The sequence below is a fragment of the Grammomys surdaster genome, unplaced genomic scaffold (genome assembly GCF_004785775.1).
Source record: "Grammomys surdaster isolate TR1022 unplaced genomic scaffold, NIH_TR_1.0 126198, whole genome shotgun sequence".
Taxonomy (NCBI): Eukaryota; Metazoa; Chordata; class Mammalia; order Rodentia; family Muridae; genus Grammomys; species Grammomys surdaster.
This window is the reverse complement of record NW_021621003.1, coordinates 7593474-7617264: the sequence shown is the minus strand read 5'-3', so window position 1 is coordinate 7617264 and position 23791 is coordinate 7593474. Positions and strand designations below refer to the sequence as shown.

General features: G+C 40.1%; 1 protein-coding gene across 2 annotated transcripts in view; it reads right to left on the bottom strand.

Annotated features, from left to right (window-relative positions):
* Positions 1-2745: 2745 nt before the first annotated feature.
* Positions 2746-23791, bottom strand: part of Samd8 (sterile alpha motif domain containing 8) — a 42412-nt gene continuing 21366 nt past the window's right edge. For both annotated transcript variants that reach the window (XM_028758539.1, XM_028758540.1), the window contains exons 2-6: positions 19679-20271; positions 15354-15449; positions 12107-12224; positions 3537-3687; positions 2746-3110 (exon numbers count right to left, since the gene is read on the bottom strand). In XM_028758539.1, coding sequence (XP_028614372.1) covers positions 2806-3110; positions 3537-3687; positions 12107-12224; positions 15354-15449; positions 19679-20271 — 1263 coding nt within the window. In that variant the 3' untranslated portion in view covers positions 2746-2805. The remainder of the gene's footprint in view (positions 3111-3536; positions 3688-12106; positions 12225-15353; positions 15450-19678; positions 20272-23791) is intronic.

Here is a 23791-nt window from a genome sequence, read left to right as displayed (position 1 = left end):
CCTCTCTGCTATAGAAAGATTCAGTGCCTCTGTTCCCCACTTATAAATTACAAATTTTTCAATTCTAAGTCGTAACAGGCAGGCAGAATGGGGTTGATCACCACTTACAGTGGCAATGTTATACTCTTGGAAGTGGTTTTTCTTGGTTACAGCCAACGTTTATTAAATTGATTGGTTCTAGGATGAAGTCCATTGCTTTTTTTTTTTTTTTTGCCACAGCAATTCTGGGCAAAGAGAACTGGAGGACAGCCTCATTGGGAACTAACTGCAACACAAAGTTTTCTGCCAAAAGTATGTGGTGAGGAGAGCAAGCTTGTGTTCCACAAAACCTGGTTCCTCTCCTACCAGCACTTCTACCTTTCAGTAAGATACTGTAGCGACACGGTTTTTACAATGTAGGCAATCCATCCTTTGCATCCCCAAGAACTCAAAACCTTTTCTTGCTTCTGTACTAAGCTGTCAAGGATAAAAGCCTACACAACTGCAGAGTCAAACACAGGGTTCAAAAGCATGGAGCCTCTGCACGTAGCCACACCATGCCCAAAATGTAAACATAAATTCTATCTTCATTATGGTTAGGTTTTAATAACAAAAAAGGTGTGAAGACAAAAACCAAGAAATAATTTTGTCTCAGTTTTGAGACTTGAAGAGGATTAGCTCACGTAAACACTGTCTTATAATAGCTACTAGGTTATGTATCTAGCTTACCTTTTTCCTCAAAACAAACAGGAGTGACCACAAGGCCACCCAGTCCGTACTGCAAGCTGCTGTCAAGCACTCTCACCACCAGAAGTTCTGCATGGCACTGCTAGCTGCACCTGTTTCCCTATTTTGTTCTATGACAGAATCCATATGGAGGAGAGAAGCCTGATGTTAAGGTATTTACCATTAATATAGTTAGCATTTTACAATTAATGTAGACACATGGTTTTGGAACATTTTCTCAAAAGCTAACACTGTTTCTCCCCCTCTCCCCAGGTAAATTGGATCCTGCTCTGTGTGTGTGTGTGTGTGTGTGTGTGTGTGTGTGTGTGTGTGTGTCAGGGGGCAGGTAATAAGAGGGGGTAGCAGTAAAATCCCTTGACTTTAAGTCAAACTACTCAAACAAGTATGGCCAACCTTCTCTTCATGATTATGCAGTTTCTTTAGATGAGATATTGGCATTTTTGATCCTGGCTTGTAAGAGAATCAATAATTTAAAATACTGCAAGTATACTGAAGTATAAGAGTTAAAACCATAATTGACCTTGAGTTGCTTTACATCACCTCTCAGGTGAGAACGAGTGATGCCTCCAGCATACTCAAAGTAGGGTCGCTCAGCACAGGCTGAGACCTGTTTGTCTAATAACCCCCTTCCTGCCTAATTCACTCAGGTGGCTTCCCAGAGGGTGGGACTATGACTCCAACTGCAAAAATGAACGTTTCACCCAGACAGAGAAGGGACAGACATAGCCTGCTGTGGTGTAATTGTGATCTCCGTGTGCCTGCAGCTCTTGAGAGTCCTTGTTTTAAAATGGAAGGTTAAAACTATACAATTAGTATTCCAATTCTACAACCAAGCTAAGGTTAAAACTGTTATGTACAACCAATAAAAAATAAAGTGACAAATGGTATTAGAGAGGTGACAATAATTACTGACGGTAATTTTCTAATGTAAACAGCAGCTAAAGTACTTAGTTCTTAACTGCCAAATTAAGACTATAGAAAGAACGTATGTATACAATTATTTTTTAAAATAAAAAGTAAGAAGCTTTTTTTCTGTCCAAGTATGTCTCAGACTGTTTACTTTCAATGGTCAGGAATGAGAACTTTCAGGGAAAAACAAAAAGAGGAAACACCCCAGAGAGTAACACTATGCCTATAGCTTGTTATTTTTTGTTTTGTTTTCTTTGTTTTTTTCCAGAAGAAAAGAATTCTTTGCATGCACATTTACTCACTCACTGACATAAGAACTTTAACATCTGGTAACACTCATTTGTCTTACTTAAGTCTCATTATTTAAAAAGCATTATATTGGGCGGTCATCTGCCTAACTAACACAACAAGCATTTATTCCAGATACTCACAGCACTATAATGACACCACTTTACTATTAGGAACACAGCCATTTCCCCTCATGAATCCTTTCTGCTGTTCACACTGATACTTCCCAAGAGATCAGGAACGGCAACTGACACTGCACCTGTTCTGAAATGCTGACCCCGGGCCTGCACTAGTGGGAAGACCAGGGACCCCTGACCAGCGTGTCACTTCACATGTGGCCCTAGCATTCTCGTTTCACAAAAGCTGCTGTGTTCAATGAGTTTTTCTTTAAAATGGCTCAAAAGGTAAAACATATTTACCAGAAAGACACTCACTCTGCAGACAGACATAGATTAGTTCAATGAACACATTAGAACGGCTCACTAGGTAAGGAAAGCCAGCTTCAAAAAATATTTCTTGACTTGAGTCCTACTGGAAATCAGTGAAAATTCTTCACCCAGCCCAAGCTGATGTGCTTGAGTTCAGTAAGCAGACACTCAACATGCACAGGCAATGGCCTGACATCACCCACACACTGGGTCTTCCTACAGGGAGGGGCGGAAACTCTCTCCTTGACCTCTCCATTCAAACAGCTAGATAAGGAGTCTTGTGTGTTCTTTCTTGAGTTTTATAGTCATGGCCTTGCTCAGAACGGGAAACCTGTCAACACAGAAGCCAAAATGCAACGTATCCAGGAGCCTGGGACAAAGCAACGGTATTCACTTTCATTCCATAACTACTGTATATTTAACAACAAACTCATTACAGAGAGAGAGAGAGTCTTCATCCAATTAGTCTTTTCATTATTGCTGGTTTAGAAAATGGCCAACAATATTCATTAGGTACTGTGCCATTAACATTGCATTCAAAGAAAGAAAACATAGGAAACCAAATTCTCGCTCTCCTACTCTGATGATACGCTCTGGTGTTAGCCAGAGTATGGTAGTACAAAAAGAGTCTTGTTGTGATATAAAAGGCAATAAACACATCAATGGAATAATGTTCATGGGCAGCCAGGATGAAGAAGATTCCAAAGAGGTTGAGAACCCAGGATAGAGTGTGCAAGAAATTCCAGCTTCTTGGTGTATCTAGGAAAAGGACAGAAGGGCCATTTAATAACACATATCTAGGAAAAGGACAGAAGGGCCATTTAATAACACACCCCCTCCCAGGCTTCTTAGCCACATGGTTCTCAGGGTAAGCTAGAAGCATCTGCTCCCCTAACCTCTGCCCCATCTGCTTTATTTCAACTCTGCCTCATGTAGCCCAGGCTGCCTTGACCTGGATATGTAGCTGAGGATGAACCTGAACTAGGATCTACAGGTATCTGCCATCACACATGGCTTTATGTGGTGCTGGGGATCAAACCCGGGGCTTCCCAGGTGGCAGGCAAACACTCCAGTGACTGAGGTCCATTCCACCCCAGCTGCCTATTCTTTCTAGGACTTTACATCCTCCCCAGGACCTCCTCTGCAACAAGCTAATATGCATAGAAGTATTAAAGACCTACTTACATTCTGTGACAAAGAAATTCAGCATGGTTAGAACAACTGTGTGGCCACTGAACATGTAATCTCCACAAGTGTGGACGCCAGTCAGAGTCATACCAAAGCCGCTCCAGATGGCAAATGCCCGGTGTAGTTTCTCCCACACACTTCCATATATCTATAAAGAAAGCTGTGAGTTAGTTCTTCAAATGCTTAGTGAAGTTCAGAGCTTCCCCAAATCCATTTCAGGCAACTCATGAGGAATAATTGAGAAATAAGAGCATCCAGATAAAGGCAAACAGTCTAACTCAGCTAATTCAAAGTGGGCTGAGAGAATGACCAAAGCTTGACTGTACTTAGAAAATGCTAATTAAATGAAATCCTTGTAATTCAAACTCCATTATAGTAGTTCCTTTAAAACAAAAAGGTCAAGGCAGGCATATAAAATATGCTCATACACCAACACTTTAGAGGCCAGTATATCTCTCTCTGTGGGCTTGAGGCCAGTCTGGTCTACATATCGGAAACCAGGGCTACACAGAGAGACCTCATCTCAAGATAATAACAAAAGCAAAAAGTGCAAAGGTCAATGCCAAGAATGATGGCACCTGTTCAGAATCCCAACACTTCAGAGTCAGATGCAGGAAGAGCAGGAGTCCAAGGCTAGTCTTGGTCACAGAGGCCAGCCTAGGTTACATGAAATTTTATCTTAAAACAAACAAGCAGCCAGGCAGTGGTGACACATGCCTTTAATCCAAGCACTTGGGAGGCAGAGGCAGTCAGATCTCTGAGTTCAAAGCCAACCTAGTCTACAGAGCAAGTTCCAAAACAGGCACAGTGACCCCCCAAAAAAACCCTGCCTCAAACGGTCACTGCAAAACAGAACACCCCAATGTTAAGGCCTAGGTCACTGTTGCCATTTTGTGCTATTACTAATGTTATAAGGAGACTTCCCAAGTGTGGCTACTAGGACCCTTCCTCATTCTCGAACTGATTGCATATTCTGTTACATTCTGTGCTTTGATGCTCTTGGGAACTAATTACAATGGAGGTCAGTTAGAACTCCTTTGTTTACTTAGTCACAATAAGCTTGGACCTGAACCAACCACCCAGCAGTATTTCCTGCACCTATGTATGAGCTTTTGTGGTTTCTTGCCTTTATAAGTTAGCCCTGGGATGGACACCAACATAAGAAAGACACCTGCACCAATATAAGAAGCCATTTGGAGTAAAACTTCCATTTTGAATAGGAGGTTGAATGAATGTTAGACAGGCAAATGCCCTGCCATAGTGGAATACCCCAACCAACGAAGACAGGATAAGTGTACAACAAAAACTTGTTCCTAAGGAAATCTCCTATCCCTAAATCCTGACTGGCAGAATAACTTAGCACAGATGTTTTCGGATCTCAGGCTTAAAAGCTCTATAGGAGTCTAGCTGGGTGTCACAGTTCAGCACCTGAGTCTGCACTGTGTCCCTGATGGATCAGTCTTAGGGTATGTGTTCAATAAACCAGCCCTGTTTGACTGAGATCTGTGTCTGAGTGGTTTCTGAAGCAACTCCCAGACCCTAACATCCACATTTTATTTACTTACTTACTTTTCTCCCATAATGTCCATGTTTAAATCACTGTTAAAATATTTTTAATAAGCTCTAACTTTCTTTTAAAAAAGGAAAAAATTAAAAAATATTAAAAAGAAGCAGCAGCACGACAGGCAGTGGTGGTGCATGCCTTTAATCCCAGCACTTGGATAGGCAGAGGCAGGCAGGTTTCTGAGCTCAAGGGCAGCCTGGTCTACAGAGTGAGTTCCAGGACAGCCAGGGCTACACAGAGAAACCCTGTCTCGAAAAATAAAAATAAAAAAAATAAACAAATAAAAAGAAGCAGCAGCAAGGAAATAAATGTGCTGTAACTTCCAGGCTATCATTTAATAACTATTCTCCCTGTCTTCACTGGTCACAGAAACACATACACTGGTGAGACCATGAAATCAACCAGATCTTATCCCTCCAGACCTTTCCTATAGCTTCAGGGAGGCATGCTCTGTACAGTAAGTTGTAAGCAAAACTGTGGATGATCTATAGGACATGTACAGAGGCGTGTGGAGGAGCTCTTTTCTACTCCCATTTGCACTCTACCTACAACCCGAACATGGAACTGAAGCTCCAGCAGCCAGCGAGGTCCACAATCTGGCCTGGAGATGCAAGTCTCAGGTAGGATAGTAATAAGAGAAAGACAAAAGGGTTATAGATGTTTGGTAAGTCAATCATACAAGAACATTTGGTGGTACTGGGGTGGGAGGTGGTTAAGAGAGAGAGGTATTTTGAGACAGGGTTTCTCTGTGTAGCTCTAGCTGTCATGGAACTTGCTCTGTAGACCAGGCTTTCCTCAAACTCAAGAGATCTGTCTGCCTCTGCCTCTGTTCTGGGACTAAAAGTGTGTGCCACCACTACCAGGCTGGATAATATCTTAATTAAGGATAGGAGACAAATAAATAATTAACACTCAGTAATTTAAGTTTTTTCATCTTTTCCCATTCTGTATTTCTCATATATCCTCCTAGAAAGAGAACTGAAATAGAAAAGAATGAATAGGAAATTGTCTAGATATAATATGCAAATTAGCTTTGTATTGTTAAGTTTTAAAAATAGGCATGTTCTTGGTTCTGTCTTGGTTCCATGATTTTAAGCCATTAACTTATCACAACGAAATGCCTCCGTTGGCCTCACTGTAAGGTATTTGACATCTGGCTGCTATCCCATAATGTTCTACTTTTTATGATTGCTATAAATAATGTAGGTCAATAGGCAGACAACATTATATTTTAAAACAATTAGCAGAATTTAGGGCAGATTTGGATGGAAATATCCATACATTAACTAATTAATAAAAAAAAAAAGTCACTGGAGACAGAAAGAGAGCTGCCCATACCAGAGAGTGACATCTGATTTGTTCTAGTAGCACAAGAGAAGGTTCTTTGCACAAAGATCTAGCCTTCTTTTAAGAGGCTGTTCTGATAAACCTTCTCAGGTTTATCAGGAAATTCTTATCCATATAACAAGCTTCACAAGAAAGCAAAATGTTCCACTTCAAATATATTCCTTTCAGATCTTTGGATCTGGTTATTCATAGAACTGCACTAGGTAGTTAGTAGGTTTAAAAATCTCTCCTTGAGCCGGGCGGTGGTGGTGCACGCCTTTAACCCCAGCACTTGGGAGGCAGAGGCAGGCGGATTTCTGAGTTCAAGGCCAGCCTGGTCTACAGAGTGAGTTCCAGGACAGGACAGCCAGAACTACACAGAGAAACCCAGTCTCGAAAAACCAAACCAAACCAAAAAAAAAAAAAAAAAAAAAAGAGGGAAAAATCTCTCCTTGAATAAAAAGAAGTATCTATCTTTACTAATTAAGCAAGAGATGCAAACACAAAGTGTGGATATCTCCAGATCTGCCTAGGAAAGACCTTTTGCAGGAAGCAGAGATTGTGAGTCTGACACCTTCTAGCCCAGACAGAGATGGCACAGGTGTCCACATGTTGCTACCTGGGGAATCTTGTCAGGACAATGAGACTGTCATTAATGACCAAGTAGTTCCTTTTCTGAGCTTGCCAAAGTTTGTATTACCACTCCACGCCTCCAAAAGCTCCATGTCGCTTGTTCCTTTACATAAGGAAAGACATGAAGTTTATGTCAACATGTTGGGAGTCTCCTAAGCTTTACATAGCTCTATTGTATTAGTAAATTTATATGTCCTTTCTTTTGTTAATCATTGATACTAAAATTGTCAAACTTTCTGAGGGAAAACACAACTTTGCTATAGTTTGTCTATAGTTTAGTTTGAATTTCCTAATCAGTTAGCATACTATTGGGGGAAAATGTTTTTACCCTCACTTCAAACACGTACAGAAACAATTTCAAGAAGACCATAAAACATTAGCTATTGTCTTTCATTAACTAGCTGTCAATGACTAAGACTGACACTAAGCAGTGTGGGCGAGAAAGTGAGCCAAGTGGCATGCTGCTAAGGATGAAGTGTAGCCCTCCATCTCCAGTCATCTCCACCTTCAATCAAATGCAGCACTGTCACCACTGCCAAAGCATGTGCACAAGTGCTGTGACACAGTTCAGCACCCAACTCTGGATCATGTAGTTGTTCTACAACAGCCAGAGCATTCCTGGTGAGAGTCAAGGACTCCTTAGCTGCCACAAGGAGGCCCAAAGCAGAATAAAAGCCTGGCATCTCTGCCTTCTCTGCACATCTATGTCATTTACTGCGGGGGAGTCACATGCCTAACTGCTCAAAGGCACATTACTCAGGGCTTCTACTCAACTTAATTCATCTCTCTTCAAGGCTGAAATGAAGATACAAGGGAAGATAAGGATGAAAACTGAGGCGCCTACTGTCAGCTGTCTGAGTATCCCTTCCAAACCTATTGTCCTAAATCTGTAGTCATGCTGGAGCATCATGGGCACGTTATCCCATCGTGAGATCACCCTCAAGCAAGGACAGTCACGTCATGGGAACTGACTTATCTCCTCAAGCAATAACAAGGACTGAGGTAATCATCAACCAGACCACACTTAGACCAAGGCAGCCTTACTATGTGTACCTCTCATGATTACCTTCATTTTTCCTCCATTTAAACCTAAAATTCATATCGGTACACTAAGACTGCTGTTGGGCGGGGGGTGTCACTGGATCCCAGTGTCTGTTCTTCCCAAAGTGGCCACAATGACCAACTCTGTCTTGCAGCACTACCATCCCTTGAATTGGTAACACTGGGTGGGTGGCTCAGCTTAGCCTGCTGGGACTAAGGTGTTGGTACTGGGCTCGAGAGGTGGCTCTGAGGTTAAGAATACATACTGTTCTTTCCAAGGACTCTATAGTCAGTTCCTAGCACTCATGAAGAATGGCTCACAACTGTGCCTGACTCTAGCTCCAAGGAATCCAACACCCTCTGGTCATTGTGGCCACCTACACACATGTACATATCCAGAGACACATACACTCAATGCTAAAAATTAATCTTTAAGATTCAAAGATTAGCATAGCAGGGCACCGTTTCAATCTCAGCACTCAGAAGGCAGAAGCAGGAGACTCTCTCAAGGACAGTCTAATCTAAAAATCAAAGTTTCAGAACAGTCAAGGATTGACAGAGAAACTCTGTCTTAAAAAAGCAAAAACAAAAATGAAAGAAAACAAAAACAAAACCCAAACAACTAAAAACCAACCTTTGATAATCTCTTAAGGCAGAAATCAAAGATATAATTGTTTTGAAGTCAAAGATAGCTATAAACACAGCTAAAAAACTGGGTTAGTAATATGGTGGACACCCTTATGGTGGTGCCCTACAGTCTACTTAAGGAATGTACACTTATTTATACAAGTTATTAATAAAACTAAATTATATTCCAGTTATCTCTTTTTTTGTTAATGTAATTTCTAAAACAAAGTTGATTTTCTCAATTGCTTAAAAGGAAATTACAGAGAGCAGTAACCAGGAATGTTTGGAGAAGCTTAAGATCTGTCTGCATACAAAGCAAAGTAATCTAGGGAAGGAAAGCCACTCTGATAATGTTTTCAGACAGGATCTTACATCTCAGGCTGGCTGGGCCTCACTATGTGCTCTGGGTGTCCTCAAACTGCCAATCTCTTGCCACAGCTCCTGCATGCTGGGATTACAGGCATGAGTTGCCATGCCCAGCTCCTGGTGACTGTTTTTCATTGTTTTGTTTTGTTAAGGAAATACATGAGTAGATCTGGCAAAATGGTTCAGTGGGCAGACACTCGTGAGCAGGCCTGATGACTGGAGTTCAACCCCTGGTTTCACAAAATGAGAGGAGAGAGAACTGGCTCTCAAGAGTTGTCCTCTGAACCATACATTCTTGCTTTGGGATATGTGCGCACACTTTCATGTGAGTGCACACATACCCACTTCCTAAATTTAAATGTTTTTGACAGACGTTTTTGAGTGATGTCTGAGACTATGAAAAACAAATGTGGATGATGTTCATTACTGTTCTTCAAAAGGAACAAGCTACTTAAAAAGTACAAGGCTACAATGTGTGCCTCTGTCCAAAATACCTGAAAACTAGTAAGGATTTTAGGACTATGTGTCACAAATTCCAATGTACCTATCCTTAATAATATAATTCTATTTCCAAACTATTAGAGGTAAACAGTGCTTGCCTAGCATGTGCAAAGCCTTGGAGTCAAGGTCCCTCCACAAGACAGAAGCAGAAAAGCTCTCCTATCTAAGAATACTTACTATGGCGTTGTTTAAAACGACTTGGGAACAGCCACATTCTACATCACCTGCAAGCTGGGGGGTTGGGGGGGGGGAGGACCTCACAATGGAATATCCCACAGCTATTAAAATGATGAACTTTTAAACAGATGGCAATAATTGTGTACTCATTTCAAAAAAGTAGCTAATAAGGCTAGGGAGATCGGTACAGTGCTTCAAAGCAAACACGCCTTAAACTCAGAGCCCTAGAACCCATGCCAAGAAAGATGAAAAAGGCTGGCTGGGTATAATAGTCCATTGGAAATCCCCAGAGCAGGTGGCAGCCATGCTAGCAGAACTAGTAGTTCCAGGTTCAGCCTCAACACAGACACAGACACAGACACAGACACAGACACAGACACAGACACAGACACACACACACACAATCTATATCAGGCCTCAAACATACACAAAAGAGAAAAAAAGTAACATGGCAGTACCTTAAATGTCAGCTACAGAATGAATGACTGGAATTCATCCATCATTCGAAAGGTGTCCATCAGTATCAATTTAAGAAGTAAATAAAAACTACTTAAACATGGTTTGTGTTGCTGAGCATAGTACCTAGCATTTTAATCCTAGCAGTTGTGAGGCAGAGGCAGGAGGATTTCTGTGAGTTCCAGGCCAGCCTGATCTACATAGTGAGTTCTAGGCCATCTACAGCTGCATAGAGTTAGCCTCCAAGAAGAAAGGGCAGAGGCAGGAAGGAGAGAAAGAAGACACTTCAAACCGACCATGCAACTAGACATAATTGTTAGCTTTACTTCTGGGCATACATTCATATCTAATTTGAGTTCTTACAAGAAACTTGTACAACTCCATAATAAAAAAATATTTTTCTGCCAAGTGGTGGTGGCGCATGCTGTTAGTCCCAGCATTTGAAAAACAGAGGCAGGTGGACTTCTGAGTTCAAGGCCAGCATGGTCTACAGAGTAAGTTTCAGGACAGCCAGAACTACACAGAGAAACCCTGCCTTGAAAAAACAAACAAAAACTGGCTTTTCTATATTGAAAAACACAAAATGTCTCAATAGTTTCTAACCTTAAAAGATCTGCTTTCAATAGTATGAACTTGCATTGGCCTCTTCTCAGTGCTCAGTCTCCTGGGTCTACATGAGGACCTGGAGAGCTGTGCTCCCCTTCGTCTCAAGGGCAGTATTTTTAGCTCTTCAGCTCCTCTGGGTGCTTAATCTTCCTTCCCAACTGGCATGTCAGCTATTTCTACTAGGGCAGCAAAGGCAATGACATCCAATTTTGTTTTACAAACATTAAAATACCAATAAAGGTGTTAAAGTAGCCACCAAGTCTTCTGCCTGCTTAAGTAGGTTAATATTTTTTTTTCCCAAATTTAACCATTTGCAACAATTTTGTATACCAAGGACAGGAGAGATCTTCAACTTTTGTTTCTTTTAGACTGGGTCTTTCTACATAGTTCTGGTTGTCCTGGAACTCAGTATGCAGATCAGGTTGGCCTCAAATTCAGAGATTCATCTGCCTCTGCCTTCCCAAGTGCTGGGGATTAAACGTGTGGTACTATACCCAGCTGAGAGCCTCAACTCTTAAAATTACTTCATAGATTGGTTCTTGACTAAGTAGTGGGGTAGGGGTGGGTGCTGGGGACTGAACCTTAGCAAACCCTCCACATCAGGCAAGCACTCTACCACTGAGCTTAAATTGAAAAAGCAGATCTTACCCCAGATGTTAAAGTAAACACAACAAAATTTACAACCCTCTCTTTTGTTCCCTATCAGCATAATTTGCCCTGTCTGTTTAACCAGAAGAAAGGATATAGCTACAATACAACAAAACAAAATGTATAAAGCACACACCAAAACCAAAGGAAAAGTTTACAGAGTACTGAACTTATTTGAACTGGAAAATGTTTAAGGAAAAGGAGGAATGAGAGCCACGACAGGGCCACAGCATCACATAAGAGCTAAAGAGGCTGAGTGTATGGAGAAAGATGTGATCACACATGAGGGTGATGATGAAACCCAGTATAGTATATAGCACATGCTAAAAAACACTGTGAAAAAGACACTGAGTGTGGTGAGAAAGGGAAATGTAGCAAAAAAGACGGTCAGAATAATAGTTTCCATAGTCCCACAGTATGGGACTAATATCCACGGATGAAATCACAGGGAGAGGAGCCTAGCTTAAGGCTGCTTAACCCAGGTATTTCTAGAAGTTTACTACTGATATTGCAAAAACAAAAAAAGCACATTTTAACACAAAAAGCAAGATCTTTACCGTCCTGCATAAATTGAGTCATTAATCCAACAAGAACGGAGAGAACAGAGAGAAGGCAGCGCTACCTTTCCAGTACACTGCAGGTGCTGTCCTGGCACGGAGAGGGAGGTCACAAACATTGTAAAGCAGCGAAGCAAGAACACAGTGCCCATCAGACTACAGAGCCTCCGCAGGAGGATCGACCTGTGAACAGAGTGATCAAAGCAGAAATCAGACACTCCAAACACCGAGGCATCAAATGCTTTTCCAGAGAGAAAGCAAGAGAAACCACTAGTCTTTAAGATAGAAATCTTTCACCAGTTATATGTTCTGTATTAAAGGGAAACCATAGAGACAAATGTGACAGCGTTTGCCTCGGGCTGTGATTGGAGTTAGTAATGAAAGGATGAGAGGGAACATTCAGATGGTATTCTAAAATCTAGACTGTGCAGCTGTTTACTCAAAAGTTGTTTACTAAATGAAGACCTGTTAACTTAAAGGGAGAAAATTTCATTACATTTAAATTACATCTCTGTAAAGCATTTGGGATATGTATATGTATATGGTTTTATTATTAAGCTTGTACTCAAAGTAATGGGTTTAGCTATAAATGTATCGTATTTTATTCTAATTCAGAGGAGAGGACTCTTAGAAAACCATGTAAAATGTCATCATCCAATAGAATCCTATAGTGAAGGGGATGTTCTATGTACCATGTAGCCAGCTAGACACAATGTGGCTCTCAAGCACCTGAAATGAGCCTCATGTAACTAAGATCTGAATTTAATATTAACCAATTAAAATTACAATAGCCATGTGCAGGTAGTGCAGATCTGAAAGCACATCTTTTCAGTGGTAAAATATGGCCATGTGAAAGTGGAGTTTTTCAAGACAGAAGTAATACTGGGAAGCTTAGTATCAGAACTATTATAGTTTATTAAAAAAAATTACTCAGTACTTGCTATGAGATACAAAGATGGCCCAATGTAGCCACCCAGGGTCTTGGTTTGAAGTAAAACAAAAACCAATTTCTCTATGTAACTCTGGCTGTCCTGGAACTCAATCTGTCAAACAGGCTGGCTTCGAACTCAGAGATTAAAGGTGTGTACCACCACCACCACCACTGGCTTTACTCAAAAAACAAAACCCCATTTTTAAGATTTACTTTTGTTGTTTTTAATTACAATGTGTAGGTATGTGTTCGCCTGTGGGTACATGCATGGAAGTGCAGATACCCTTGGGGGCCAGAGGTGTAGGATCTGAGCGAACGTGCGTTGGCACTGGGAATTCAATTGCTAGGAAGAGTATCAAGTGCTTTTTACCAGTGAGTCATCTTGCTAGACCCTTAAATTGTTTATAGCAGGGTAAAGTTAGTCAGCCGAGATCTACTACAGAGTGGTTATATGACAGTCATTCTAAGTTGTTCCTAACTTAAACTTAAGCTATGAAATACTAAGTTTTATGTTAAGTATATCTAAAACAGAAACTTTTGAGTAGTCACAAACTGTGACATCATTCATGCCACTATTTCTTTAAGTGCCCTAAATCTAAACAGACTAAGCGTTTAGGAGACTTTCCCTCAAAAGTAGCACTGAACACAAGACAAGGCACGTTCAGTCTTTGGTGTACATATCTGGATGGAGTTTAGGAAACTGCATTTATTTCAACAACCTTTCAGAGGGTCACAATCAAAGTGATACAAAGATGTCATTTGAGAAATAAATATTTTCGAGGGTGGAGAGATGGCTCAGAGGTTAAGAGTTCTTGCTGCTCTTCCAGAGGACCTAGGTTCAATTCCCAGCACCCCACAACTGCCTGCTACTCGAGTTCCAGGGGAAACTGATACCTTCAAACAGACATACAAGGAAAACGGGGGGTGGGGGGGGAAGGGAGAGAGAGAGAGAACATATTTCCTGGATTTATCTTCTTTAAGTAAACACCACTATCTGGTTTACTGGTTTAAGTAAACATCACTACCTGGTGTTTGCTGATTTACCTGGTCACTGCTATGCTTCACTAAGTCTACTAAAGTTTCTTAGATAGGTTAAATTCTTTTATCAAGTTTTTTTTTTTTTTTTTTTTTTTTTTTAAGATTGATTTTATGTATATGAGTACACTGTTACTGGATTCAGACACACCAGAAGAGGGTATCAGATCCCATTAAAGATGACTGTGAGCCACCATGTGGTTGCTGGGAATTGAACTCAGGACCTCTGGAAGAGCAGCCAGTGCTCTTAACCGCTGAGCCATCTCTCTCCAGCCCTTTTATCAAGTTTTTAAGCCTAGCATTTTCATCTAGCCTTTGATCACAACTTTTATGCCCACAGATTTTGCCTGAAATTTTTTTACCTGGATTTTTGGCTAGTTGCCCTCAGCTTTCCTGAATTTCTTACAAGGTTCAATTTGTTTTTATTTTCAGGAGTGGATAGATTCAAGTCCACAGGGTCTTGTAAGGCAAAGTTAACCAGAAAGCAGTGATATACACACTTTTAAACCATTTCATTTTAAAATATGAGTGCTCACAGGACACTGAGATGCACAATGAGAAATGGGTTCATTATGGCCTCAAAATGGGATAAAAATAGCAGTCATCAACCTTTCTTTCTTTTCCCCTTCAGCGTACTAAAATAACTGCGGCTCAGGATCTATGTGGCTATCTCAGAACTTCCTGGTAAGAAGAGAGGCCCGCATTGCAAAACACACCTCACTCCTTTTTAGGGTTCTAAAAACAATGGGCAGCGGCTAACCACAAGCAGTTTTTAATGTTCCTTCATTAATAAGCCATGTTGTCTTCCTTTTTTAAATCCTAATTAATGTATAAAAGGGGCCTTCCTTGCTGTCTTTATAATTAAAAAAAAAATGCCTTCCCTTGGTTACTTCCTGGTGAAATTATGAAGAAGCACTCTCTCCATTTAGCAACTTCTATACCATCTCAGATGTGCAGAGCACAGAAGACAACCTTGTTTAATGGGCTTTCCCTCCTCCATTCAAACACTTAACCAAACACCGTCCTTGGAAGTATTTCTATCTCTTTCTATAGAAGTGCATTCCTAGCTTATTTCTGAAGAAAGGAGGACAAGGAGCAAGAGGCGGAGGTAGACTAGCAAGGACTGATTGGCCAAGGCTGACTATCCTTTTCCTTATAAATACATTTATGGTATTATTAAATATATTGGTCTTACAACCTTTCTTAACTAAACTCAATTTTCATTTGTCACTGAACCAAAGGAAATCTTCCAGGGAAATGCAGAGCAAGGGATCAGGCTTGACAATCCTACATAGAGAGTCAAGACATTCTCAAGACATTCTCAGTCTTTAGGAATCAGTGAATACCTGTGCTTGTGAAGAAGAAGAACCAGGATCCAAATGTAGCACAGAATCATGCCACAAACTTCAGTCATGGAGAAGGCCCATGGGATCCTAGGAACACTGTAACAGAAAAACAGTTCTTTCTGGAACTGAACACAAGCAGATGTACCCTTTCTAACATAACAATTTTCTAACAGCAACCCCAGAACCGCTCTGTAGAACGTTACTTCTCTTAGGAGATTGTTATCTGGAAAGCCTGCGGGGGAAGAAAATCTGCTTCACTCAGGAGAACCTACTCTCTGTTGCAGACTTCCTAGAGTAGTTCTCTAAACAAACAAACTAACTAACTAACCAACCCTTCCCTCCTACTCTATCACATTCAATTGCTTTTTTAAAAATCAGACTTAGTTTTTAATTGTGTCTATGTGTGTGTGTGTGAATACAGGAGACTGAGACTGAGGAAACTAGAAGAGAGAGCCTCAGATCCCTTGGAGTTCGGGTTACAGCAACAACAGCAAGCTGCCTGGAGTGGGCATAGGTCCTCTGCAAGAGTGGTACACATTGCACACTCTGAACCCTCTGAGCCATCTCTCCAGCCCAGCACTCAACTTCTGAAACTTCGGGTTATAGGACTGAATGAGTAAGGGAGCCTGCAAATGAACAAACAAGAAAAAAAACAAATAAGGAAAAATAGCTTACAGTAAAAGGTTTCTGAACTGAGAACAACCAAAAAACAACTTCTCATCTATCATGTGATGAGCCTGAGATGTTTCTAGTAGTGTCCATCTAGCCAACAATGTACTGCACAACTTTACTGCAGTCTTGGCTCTGAACACAAACATGTTCTTCCAGAATGCTGTCGCAACACCTCAGCTCAGATTCAAACACTGCTGTATATGATAAACCAGTGTCTATACCAAGTCTTCTGCTTGGATAAAAAACAGACACATAATCACCCATTTTTTTTATTTGCTACTCCTTAGCATGTAAAACACTCTTGGGTTGCGTTTTGTGTGGCACATGCCTTTCATCTCAGCACTTGGGAGGCACAGGCAGGTGAATCTGAGTTCAAGGCCAGCCTGCTCTACAGAGTGCTCCAAGACAATCAGGGCTACACAGAGAAACTCTGCCTTGAAAAACAAAAAGCAAATGAAAAAAAAAAAACTGCTGTAGAGTGTCATTTAAAAAAAAGGTGGTGGCACACACCTTTAAATCTAGAACTCAAGAGGCAGAGGCAAGCAATCTCTTGAGTTCAAGGCAGGCAAGGCCTACAAAATGAGTTCCTGGGCAGCTAGGGACACACAGAGAAACTTTGTCTTGAAAAAAACAAAACACAAAGAATTGTCACACAAATTTTGGCTCTGGATTAGAATAGATTCTAACAATTTCTAAATGATCCTGAACTTGCCATTTTGTATTATGAATTTATGTGGGGTAGTCTCAGAATTGGGGACTAATTAAAAAAAAAACTGATTAACTCTGAAAACCAGAAGATGCCCTCTGTCCTCATCTTAATAGCAAAATTTATATGTATGCCAAAAGAATTATCTAGAGACAAATTTATGATATATTATCAGAAAATGTTTAATTTGCTAGAACCAAGGACATGTGCCATGACACCCTAAAAATAAAAACTTTCAAAATGATATACATAAGCTAAGTATGGTAGCAAATATCTTTGTTCTCAGCATAGGAGAACTTAGGAGGCAGAGATCACTGAATTCAAGGTCAGCCTGGTCTACATGAAGAGTTCAAGGACAGGGGATGAGGAAATGGCTCAGAGAAATGGCTCAGAGGTTCAGAGCACTGGCTGTTCTTCTAAAGAACCCGAGTTCAACCCCCAGCACTCACAGGGCAGCGCACAACTGAGTGTAATTCCAATTCCTGGAGATCTGGAACCTTCACACAGACATACATGCAGGCAAAACACCAATGTGTAAAAAAAAAAAATTAAGGAAAAAAAAAGAGTTCAAGGACAACCAGGGCTATGTAGTAAGACTCTGCCCCCACAAAAATTACACAAACACACACACATTTAAATAATTTTATAAACTTAGGATAAAAGTAAATCTACTTCCTTCTCAAAACTAAACCTAACTACTGCTCCCAGAGGTGGTTGCTTCTATTTCATCCCACATTAAACCTTCCAGTAACACTTACACGCACCCGACACACACATATTCATCCAACACACACACACACACACACACACACACACACACACACTACACCCTTCTTCCTTTGTGTCTCTCATCCACTATTTAATAATTTTGCTTAAGAACAGCTGTTTTAGCTTTTATTCAATATAAGCTTATATTCATACAAAAATTATATTGAAACTCCTTCCTGTAAAACTTCTTATAATTTTCTAGATCTAAAGAAAACCTCTATTTAAACAGATTTCCCCGTCTTACTGATGCTCTCTCCCTGCTTCCCCTGCCTCTTCCTCCCTCTCTCCCATTATTCCTCCTGGCACAATGGTATACAATGGCATTCTTCCTTCCTTCTATGTTTATTTTCTCTTCCTATGGTCTTGCCCTTTGCCCTACCATAGCAAGCTACACTAATGGTCATAAACCAAATCTTGACATTACTAATATTTCTTCTCATAACTTCAATTTCAAGTATAATATATAATTATGGCATATGTATTTATGCCATATTTCATAAATATTTATAAATATAAAATATAAATAATGTATAAAAATAGATAAAAAAGACAAACAAACCCCAGCTAATCCCCACAATCAGTACACCATCTTATGATACAGGCTCATCCAAACTAACCAGAGCCCTGTGATCAAGCTTCAAGACCACTTCTTTGTAATCCTTCACTCATCTTACAACAATGATCTGACTGTTTCCAATTTCCGTTTCCTCTTACTATCCATCAGTTTATATGAAAAAAATTAAATCCTGGTCCTTCTGAAAAACTTATAAGACTAAGTACTTACTACTCTTCACTTAAGTCATCCAATTACTTACATGTAATATTTTGCCATATTGCTTTGTTTCACACATTTAGATTCCTCCAGAGTAAGCTACAGATACACCTCCCTCAAACTACACATACCTCTGAGAACAGGGATGGGTCTTCAGGCAGCTGCTCCAAGACCTGCAGCACTGACGGACGCTGCGTCATTAGCTAACATGCAGCCCATGGTCACACTTTTCAATCATCCCCAACACGTCCTCTTGATTAGGATCCAATTAACATGTTCCTTCAATTTCCCTCATGATTCCCCCTGGATTTTGTTTATTATGGCATTTCTGGAGAATCTGGATTAGCTATCATACACAAGGTTCCTTTTTGTGTGTCCACCTATTTCCTCATGATCAGATTTAGGTTAAAATTTTCTGAGGGGCAAGATTATCAGAATATCATCTAGGTGATGCTCTGAACATTATACCCAGTGCATAAGTTCAATTTGCTCCACTGTGAGGGTGGATCTGACCACCTGGTTATAGATGATCTTTGTCAGGTCCCAGCACTGTTTCCTCTGCAATTAAGTCATGTGGAAATTGACCCTTCAATCATGTGAATATGCTGCTGCTTTGCACTTTTCCATCAAATGGATTTTAGCATCCACTAATAGCTTGCCGGAATCAACTGCTCGCTGAAGGATGCAGTTAAGGCAGTCTCATTTCTCATCCAATATTTCTCGTCTGTTTACTACAGTCATAGATTATTTTCCTTTAAAATCCATTACTATCTTTTTTGTTTTTAGACAGGAAGACTAGTTCACTGAGTACACAGTAAGAGGTGAGCAGGCTGAGTACTAACTAGAATACTATTCTCTGTATCAGTGTCTCATTACTCTTTTTGATGTTCCCACAGATGCTGCAGATGTAGCTCAATGAGCACTCAGCCCTGGGATCAATCAACAGCAATGGAAAGGAAGGGGAGACTGCTTATTTTTAAAGAACACTGATGTAAAAACCTTACTGCTCTTTTTGTTTTTCATAGCCATAAACTATTTCTTTTTTACTTAATATATTCAGTACATAAGAACAGACTCAATCCCTGAATTAATTTGTACTATTGCAAATAAATTTAATTTATACAAAATAAAATTTTTTTAAAAAGAAAGGCAGCTAAGCCTATTACAAACATCATTCTAACATAATATCTCTTATACACTGCCCAGACTTTGAATCTGTGGTCCACCTACCTCAGTTTCCCGAGTACAGGTATGGGCCACCATGCTTGGCAAAGCATATCCTTTGATGGCACCAGACAAGGCAAATGGAACATACATCTCAGCTATAATCACAATGCAATTACCCCACTCACTACCAGTGTGTGACTCTAGAAACCTATAAACTCAGCATCTAGAGACAAAACTTACCTGTCTAGGAATATATCTGGGAGTGGTGGGTAGGTCTGCATGTCAGGCACTCGCTCATGAACAATAACCATAATGAAAGACGTAAACCCAAATACTATAAAAACATATATACAACTCAGGATGGTCTTCCAGTACTCTGGGTCCAGTCTTCGAGCAGAATGTTTGTTTTTGCCATTCATGTACTGGTACTGATCAGAACTCAAGTCAGGGATGGGTCCATCACAGCTGTGTGTGGGCTCTCCGTTACAGAGCCAGTCTGCACTCTGAAGAGCACTGATGAATGGTGTCATGGGACTCATAGGACTGTCACTGTTGTAGCCCATCTCCTCCAAAACATCAATATGTATTTTCTGCAATTTTCGGACTGAAAGCATTAAGCGTTTAATGTCTCCTAGGACTTTGATTTCCAGAGGAGGAGAGCGGAGATCATATTCAGTCAGTGTGAGCAATGTGATTCCATCAAGACGGTGCTTGTTGCATAAAATGTCCACATACTCAAAAAAACCTTCATCCTTCAGCCACACAGCTACATGCTTCGTAGTCCAGCGGCGAATGCAGAGTTGACTAGGGCCTGCCATTTCTTCCTGCACTTCCTGTCAAGGGGAAACAGGAAAACAAAACAAAACCTTGACTGTAGTTCAACATCTTCATTAAAGACCAAATGCAAGTACATACACCAAAGCCCACTAAAGTATCTATTCTGCCCCCACTGGACTCTCAAGTCAAAGAAACACAAGTTACTCAGCAACAATAATTTTACGAGGCTGATGACAACAGTTCTGGTGTTAATGGAGAGCCGTTGTTGAATCCGAGACTCACACAGATAAGGCCAGTGATCTACCCTGAGCTACAACTCCAGCTTTAACGCTTTACAGAAGGGTATTTTACAGATGACATTTCCCCAGCGTGTCAGCCATGATCACTTCAAAAGATTATTACTGAGGACAATGATACACTGTAAATGGGGGGGGCATTTTTATACTTTTCATAAAATGTGATCTATAAAAGATATATGAGAAAAAATTAATTTCTGAAACTGTCTTATCATGGAAAAAAATTCTCCACTTGAGGAGGAAAAGAACACAAATTATAGACTGTGTAATCCTAGGAAACTTTAGATTTGAACATTTCTTTCTTTTTTTAAAATTTTTTTTAAAGATTTATTTATTTATTTTATGCATATGAGTACACTGTAGCTGTCTTCGGACACACCAGAAAAGGGCATCCAATCTCATTACGGATGGTTGTGAGCTACCATGTGGTTGCTGGGATTTGAACTCAGGACCTCTGGAAGAGCAGTCAGTGCTCTTAACCGCTGAGCCATCTCTCCAGCCCCAGATTTGAACATTTCTATTACTAATTATGAAATGCTTTATCCAACAGATTAAAGGTTTAAAAATAGCTGTGAGCTCAGTTCCTAATAGTTTTGTTGTTTTTCAGACAGGGTTTCTCTGTGTAGCCCAGGCTGATCTGGAACTAGCTCTTGTAGACCAGGAGTGCCTCAAACTCACAGAGATCCACCTGCCGCTTGGACTCTTGAGTGCTAAGATTAAATCATGTACAGCCACTGCTGGACCTTACTAGTACTTGAAAGTCCCACTGCAGAACTGAAAAGGCCTTTCTTAGAATTAGTGGTCAGAGTTTTAAAAGAAAACTGCCAGGCAACATACTCATGAAGCAAAACTCATATTATAGTTTAAGACTACTTACTACAGTTTTTTTTTAAGTACTGATGATTTTAGCAGCTTTGGTCTTACTCAGCTATTTATACTCTTTTTATTTTGTAAAACCTGGGCCTATTTCAATTTTTAAAATGTATCAGATACACGGGAAACAAAGGCCTATATAAGAAAGAAAAGGATAACAAAAAACTACTTGTGGTGTGTCTATTGCTTAAGAATTAAAGCCAGTGGGTTTTCTGGGTTTAAAGTAACTCACTATATTACCTTCTGAGTTGTTTAAAAACAGGATAGTCTTGTTTTTTGTTTTTGTTTTTTTTAAATCCACAATGATACAGTGATTATCAAGCTTTAAAAAGAAAACACTTTTAGTAAAATGTTCTGGATAGGTATGAGTTACACAGTGTGTGTGTGTGTGTGTGTGTGTGTGTGTATGTATGTATGTGTAAGTTCATTAAGCTATAGTGTTTGAAAAAGGGCTTGTTTTAAAAAGTGCAACAAAACATTAGTACAAAAGAGTATTCCTCAGGACAACAGTTCTCTACAACACCCAGGCCAGCATCATTCCTCTCCTCCCAACCAGATGTCCCCCTGATCTCCTGATTTAATGTTTACTATAGCACACATTCTGGAGTGAGAAAACCTTCCTGGCTTCTTTAGGTCAAGGAAAGTAAAAAGCAGGTGATGTTACAGTCTTCCCTACCCACAGGAACACTTGTTTAAAGACTTGTCATCACTGAACAAAAGCAGACATTTTAACTAGTAAGCTCACTCATGTATCAAAAATATTCAGGAAATAAGAAATAGACATGATAAAATTTACCCAAAGATGAAAATGTCCATTGTTAAGAATTTTGTCTTGATACTGAAAAAAAAAATCCTCGTTTTTAGAAACCTTAAAATGTTATTTCGTTATCAACTCACATTTTTCTTTCCCAATCTTAGAAAATGAACATCCTATCACCCATCTACAGGGAGTGTTCTGCTGCAAAGTTACATAAAGCATATGTAAAATTCCATTAAACTATGGTTTTGCAATGTTTGAGTTTACATCCATTGCTAGATGGTTTCATCCTTCCTGCTACATCTGTGTCTTCCTTTCCCCCCAGGATGCTGACTAAATAATCATACTCGGATACCTAACATGATGTGTTATAAAGCTAGCAGCAGTTACTAAGTAGCAAAGCTCATCTACAACAACAAACATTCCCCACTTTATCTCTCTTCGGCTCCATCCCCTTCTCCAATGGCTTACCAACAACGGGTTCCAAGTCACTCCCATCCTTGGAGCATGGTTCTTCAGGACAGTTTCATCTCATACTCTCAGCAAAATAATTTTCTCTTCTTTCTCGTTTCTCCCCCATACTAACTCACCAGTCCTTTCAACTTAAATCACGTTAACTGGCTTTGATGCCCATGCTTTAGCTACTAAATAATTCGAGTTGTAACACAGAAGCAAGCCTTTGAGCCTGCTGTGGGAATGCCCTAAAAGCATGACACATTTCACTGCTCTGCCTCATCAGGTTAGTGCATGTCCTTTAATTGTGAGCTGCTACCTAATAGTTATAGGGCTACAGTAACCAATATTTAGCTCCAACTGTGAGAACATGTATTAAAGAGGAATATTAAAAATAGTAATAGTAAGCTTTAGGGTCCATTTAATAGTCAGGTTGAACCACACGAATTGCAGGGAACAGAAGACTTTGAACAAAGAACATGTCAGATTACAGGTTTTATACAAACCAATAAATGAAGTTTGGTCAATAAATACTCAGGGATGCTTTCCATTTTAACCAATAATAGATTCATATCAATTATCAGCAGGGCTGCTGCTTCTGGCCAAGATATAAAAGCAAAATAAATTTTACTCTCTGATTTGAAATAATCAAACGATAAATAAAATATGTGGGAAAAAAACAATTCAAAATGCTGGACCATCAGCTACCCTCACCCCTGACAGTAAACAAATGAGGTGGGCCCATATTACCTCAGCTTAATGCCTCAAAAGCGTTTAAGCCAGGAGAGTCATAAGATAAGAAACACAGGAGGGCAAAGGCCTAGCAGACATGTTGAGCTGAGCTAAACTCATCAGTGTGGCTGGATTTGTGGGCTGAATACTACGGACACTCAGATGGACACATGCAGAAATCCACAGAGGGATCTCCCTTGAATACTCATCAGAACACGCATGTGTCAAGATGGAAAAGAAACCATCCAAAATGTTTCCTAACTTCACACATGGACAAGAAAAAGCCTATCCCAATCAGACTGAACAACAACTCACAATACATGGAGCTTTAGGAAGAACACACAACAAAAACAGTGGGACAAAATAAAATCTAAACCATAGTTCTCAACTAAGGCTAATTCTCCTCACTTTCCAGGGATATTTGTCAGCATGTGGATATATTCTTTATGGTCACCACTTGGGTGG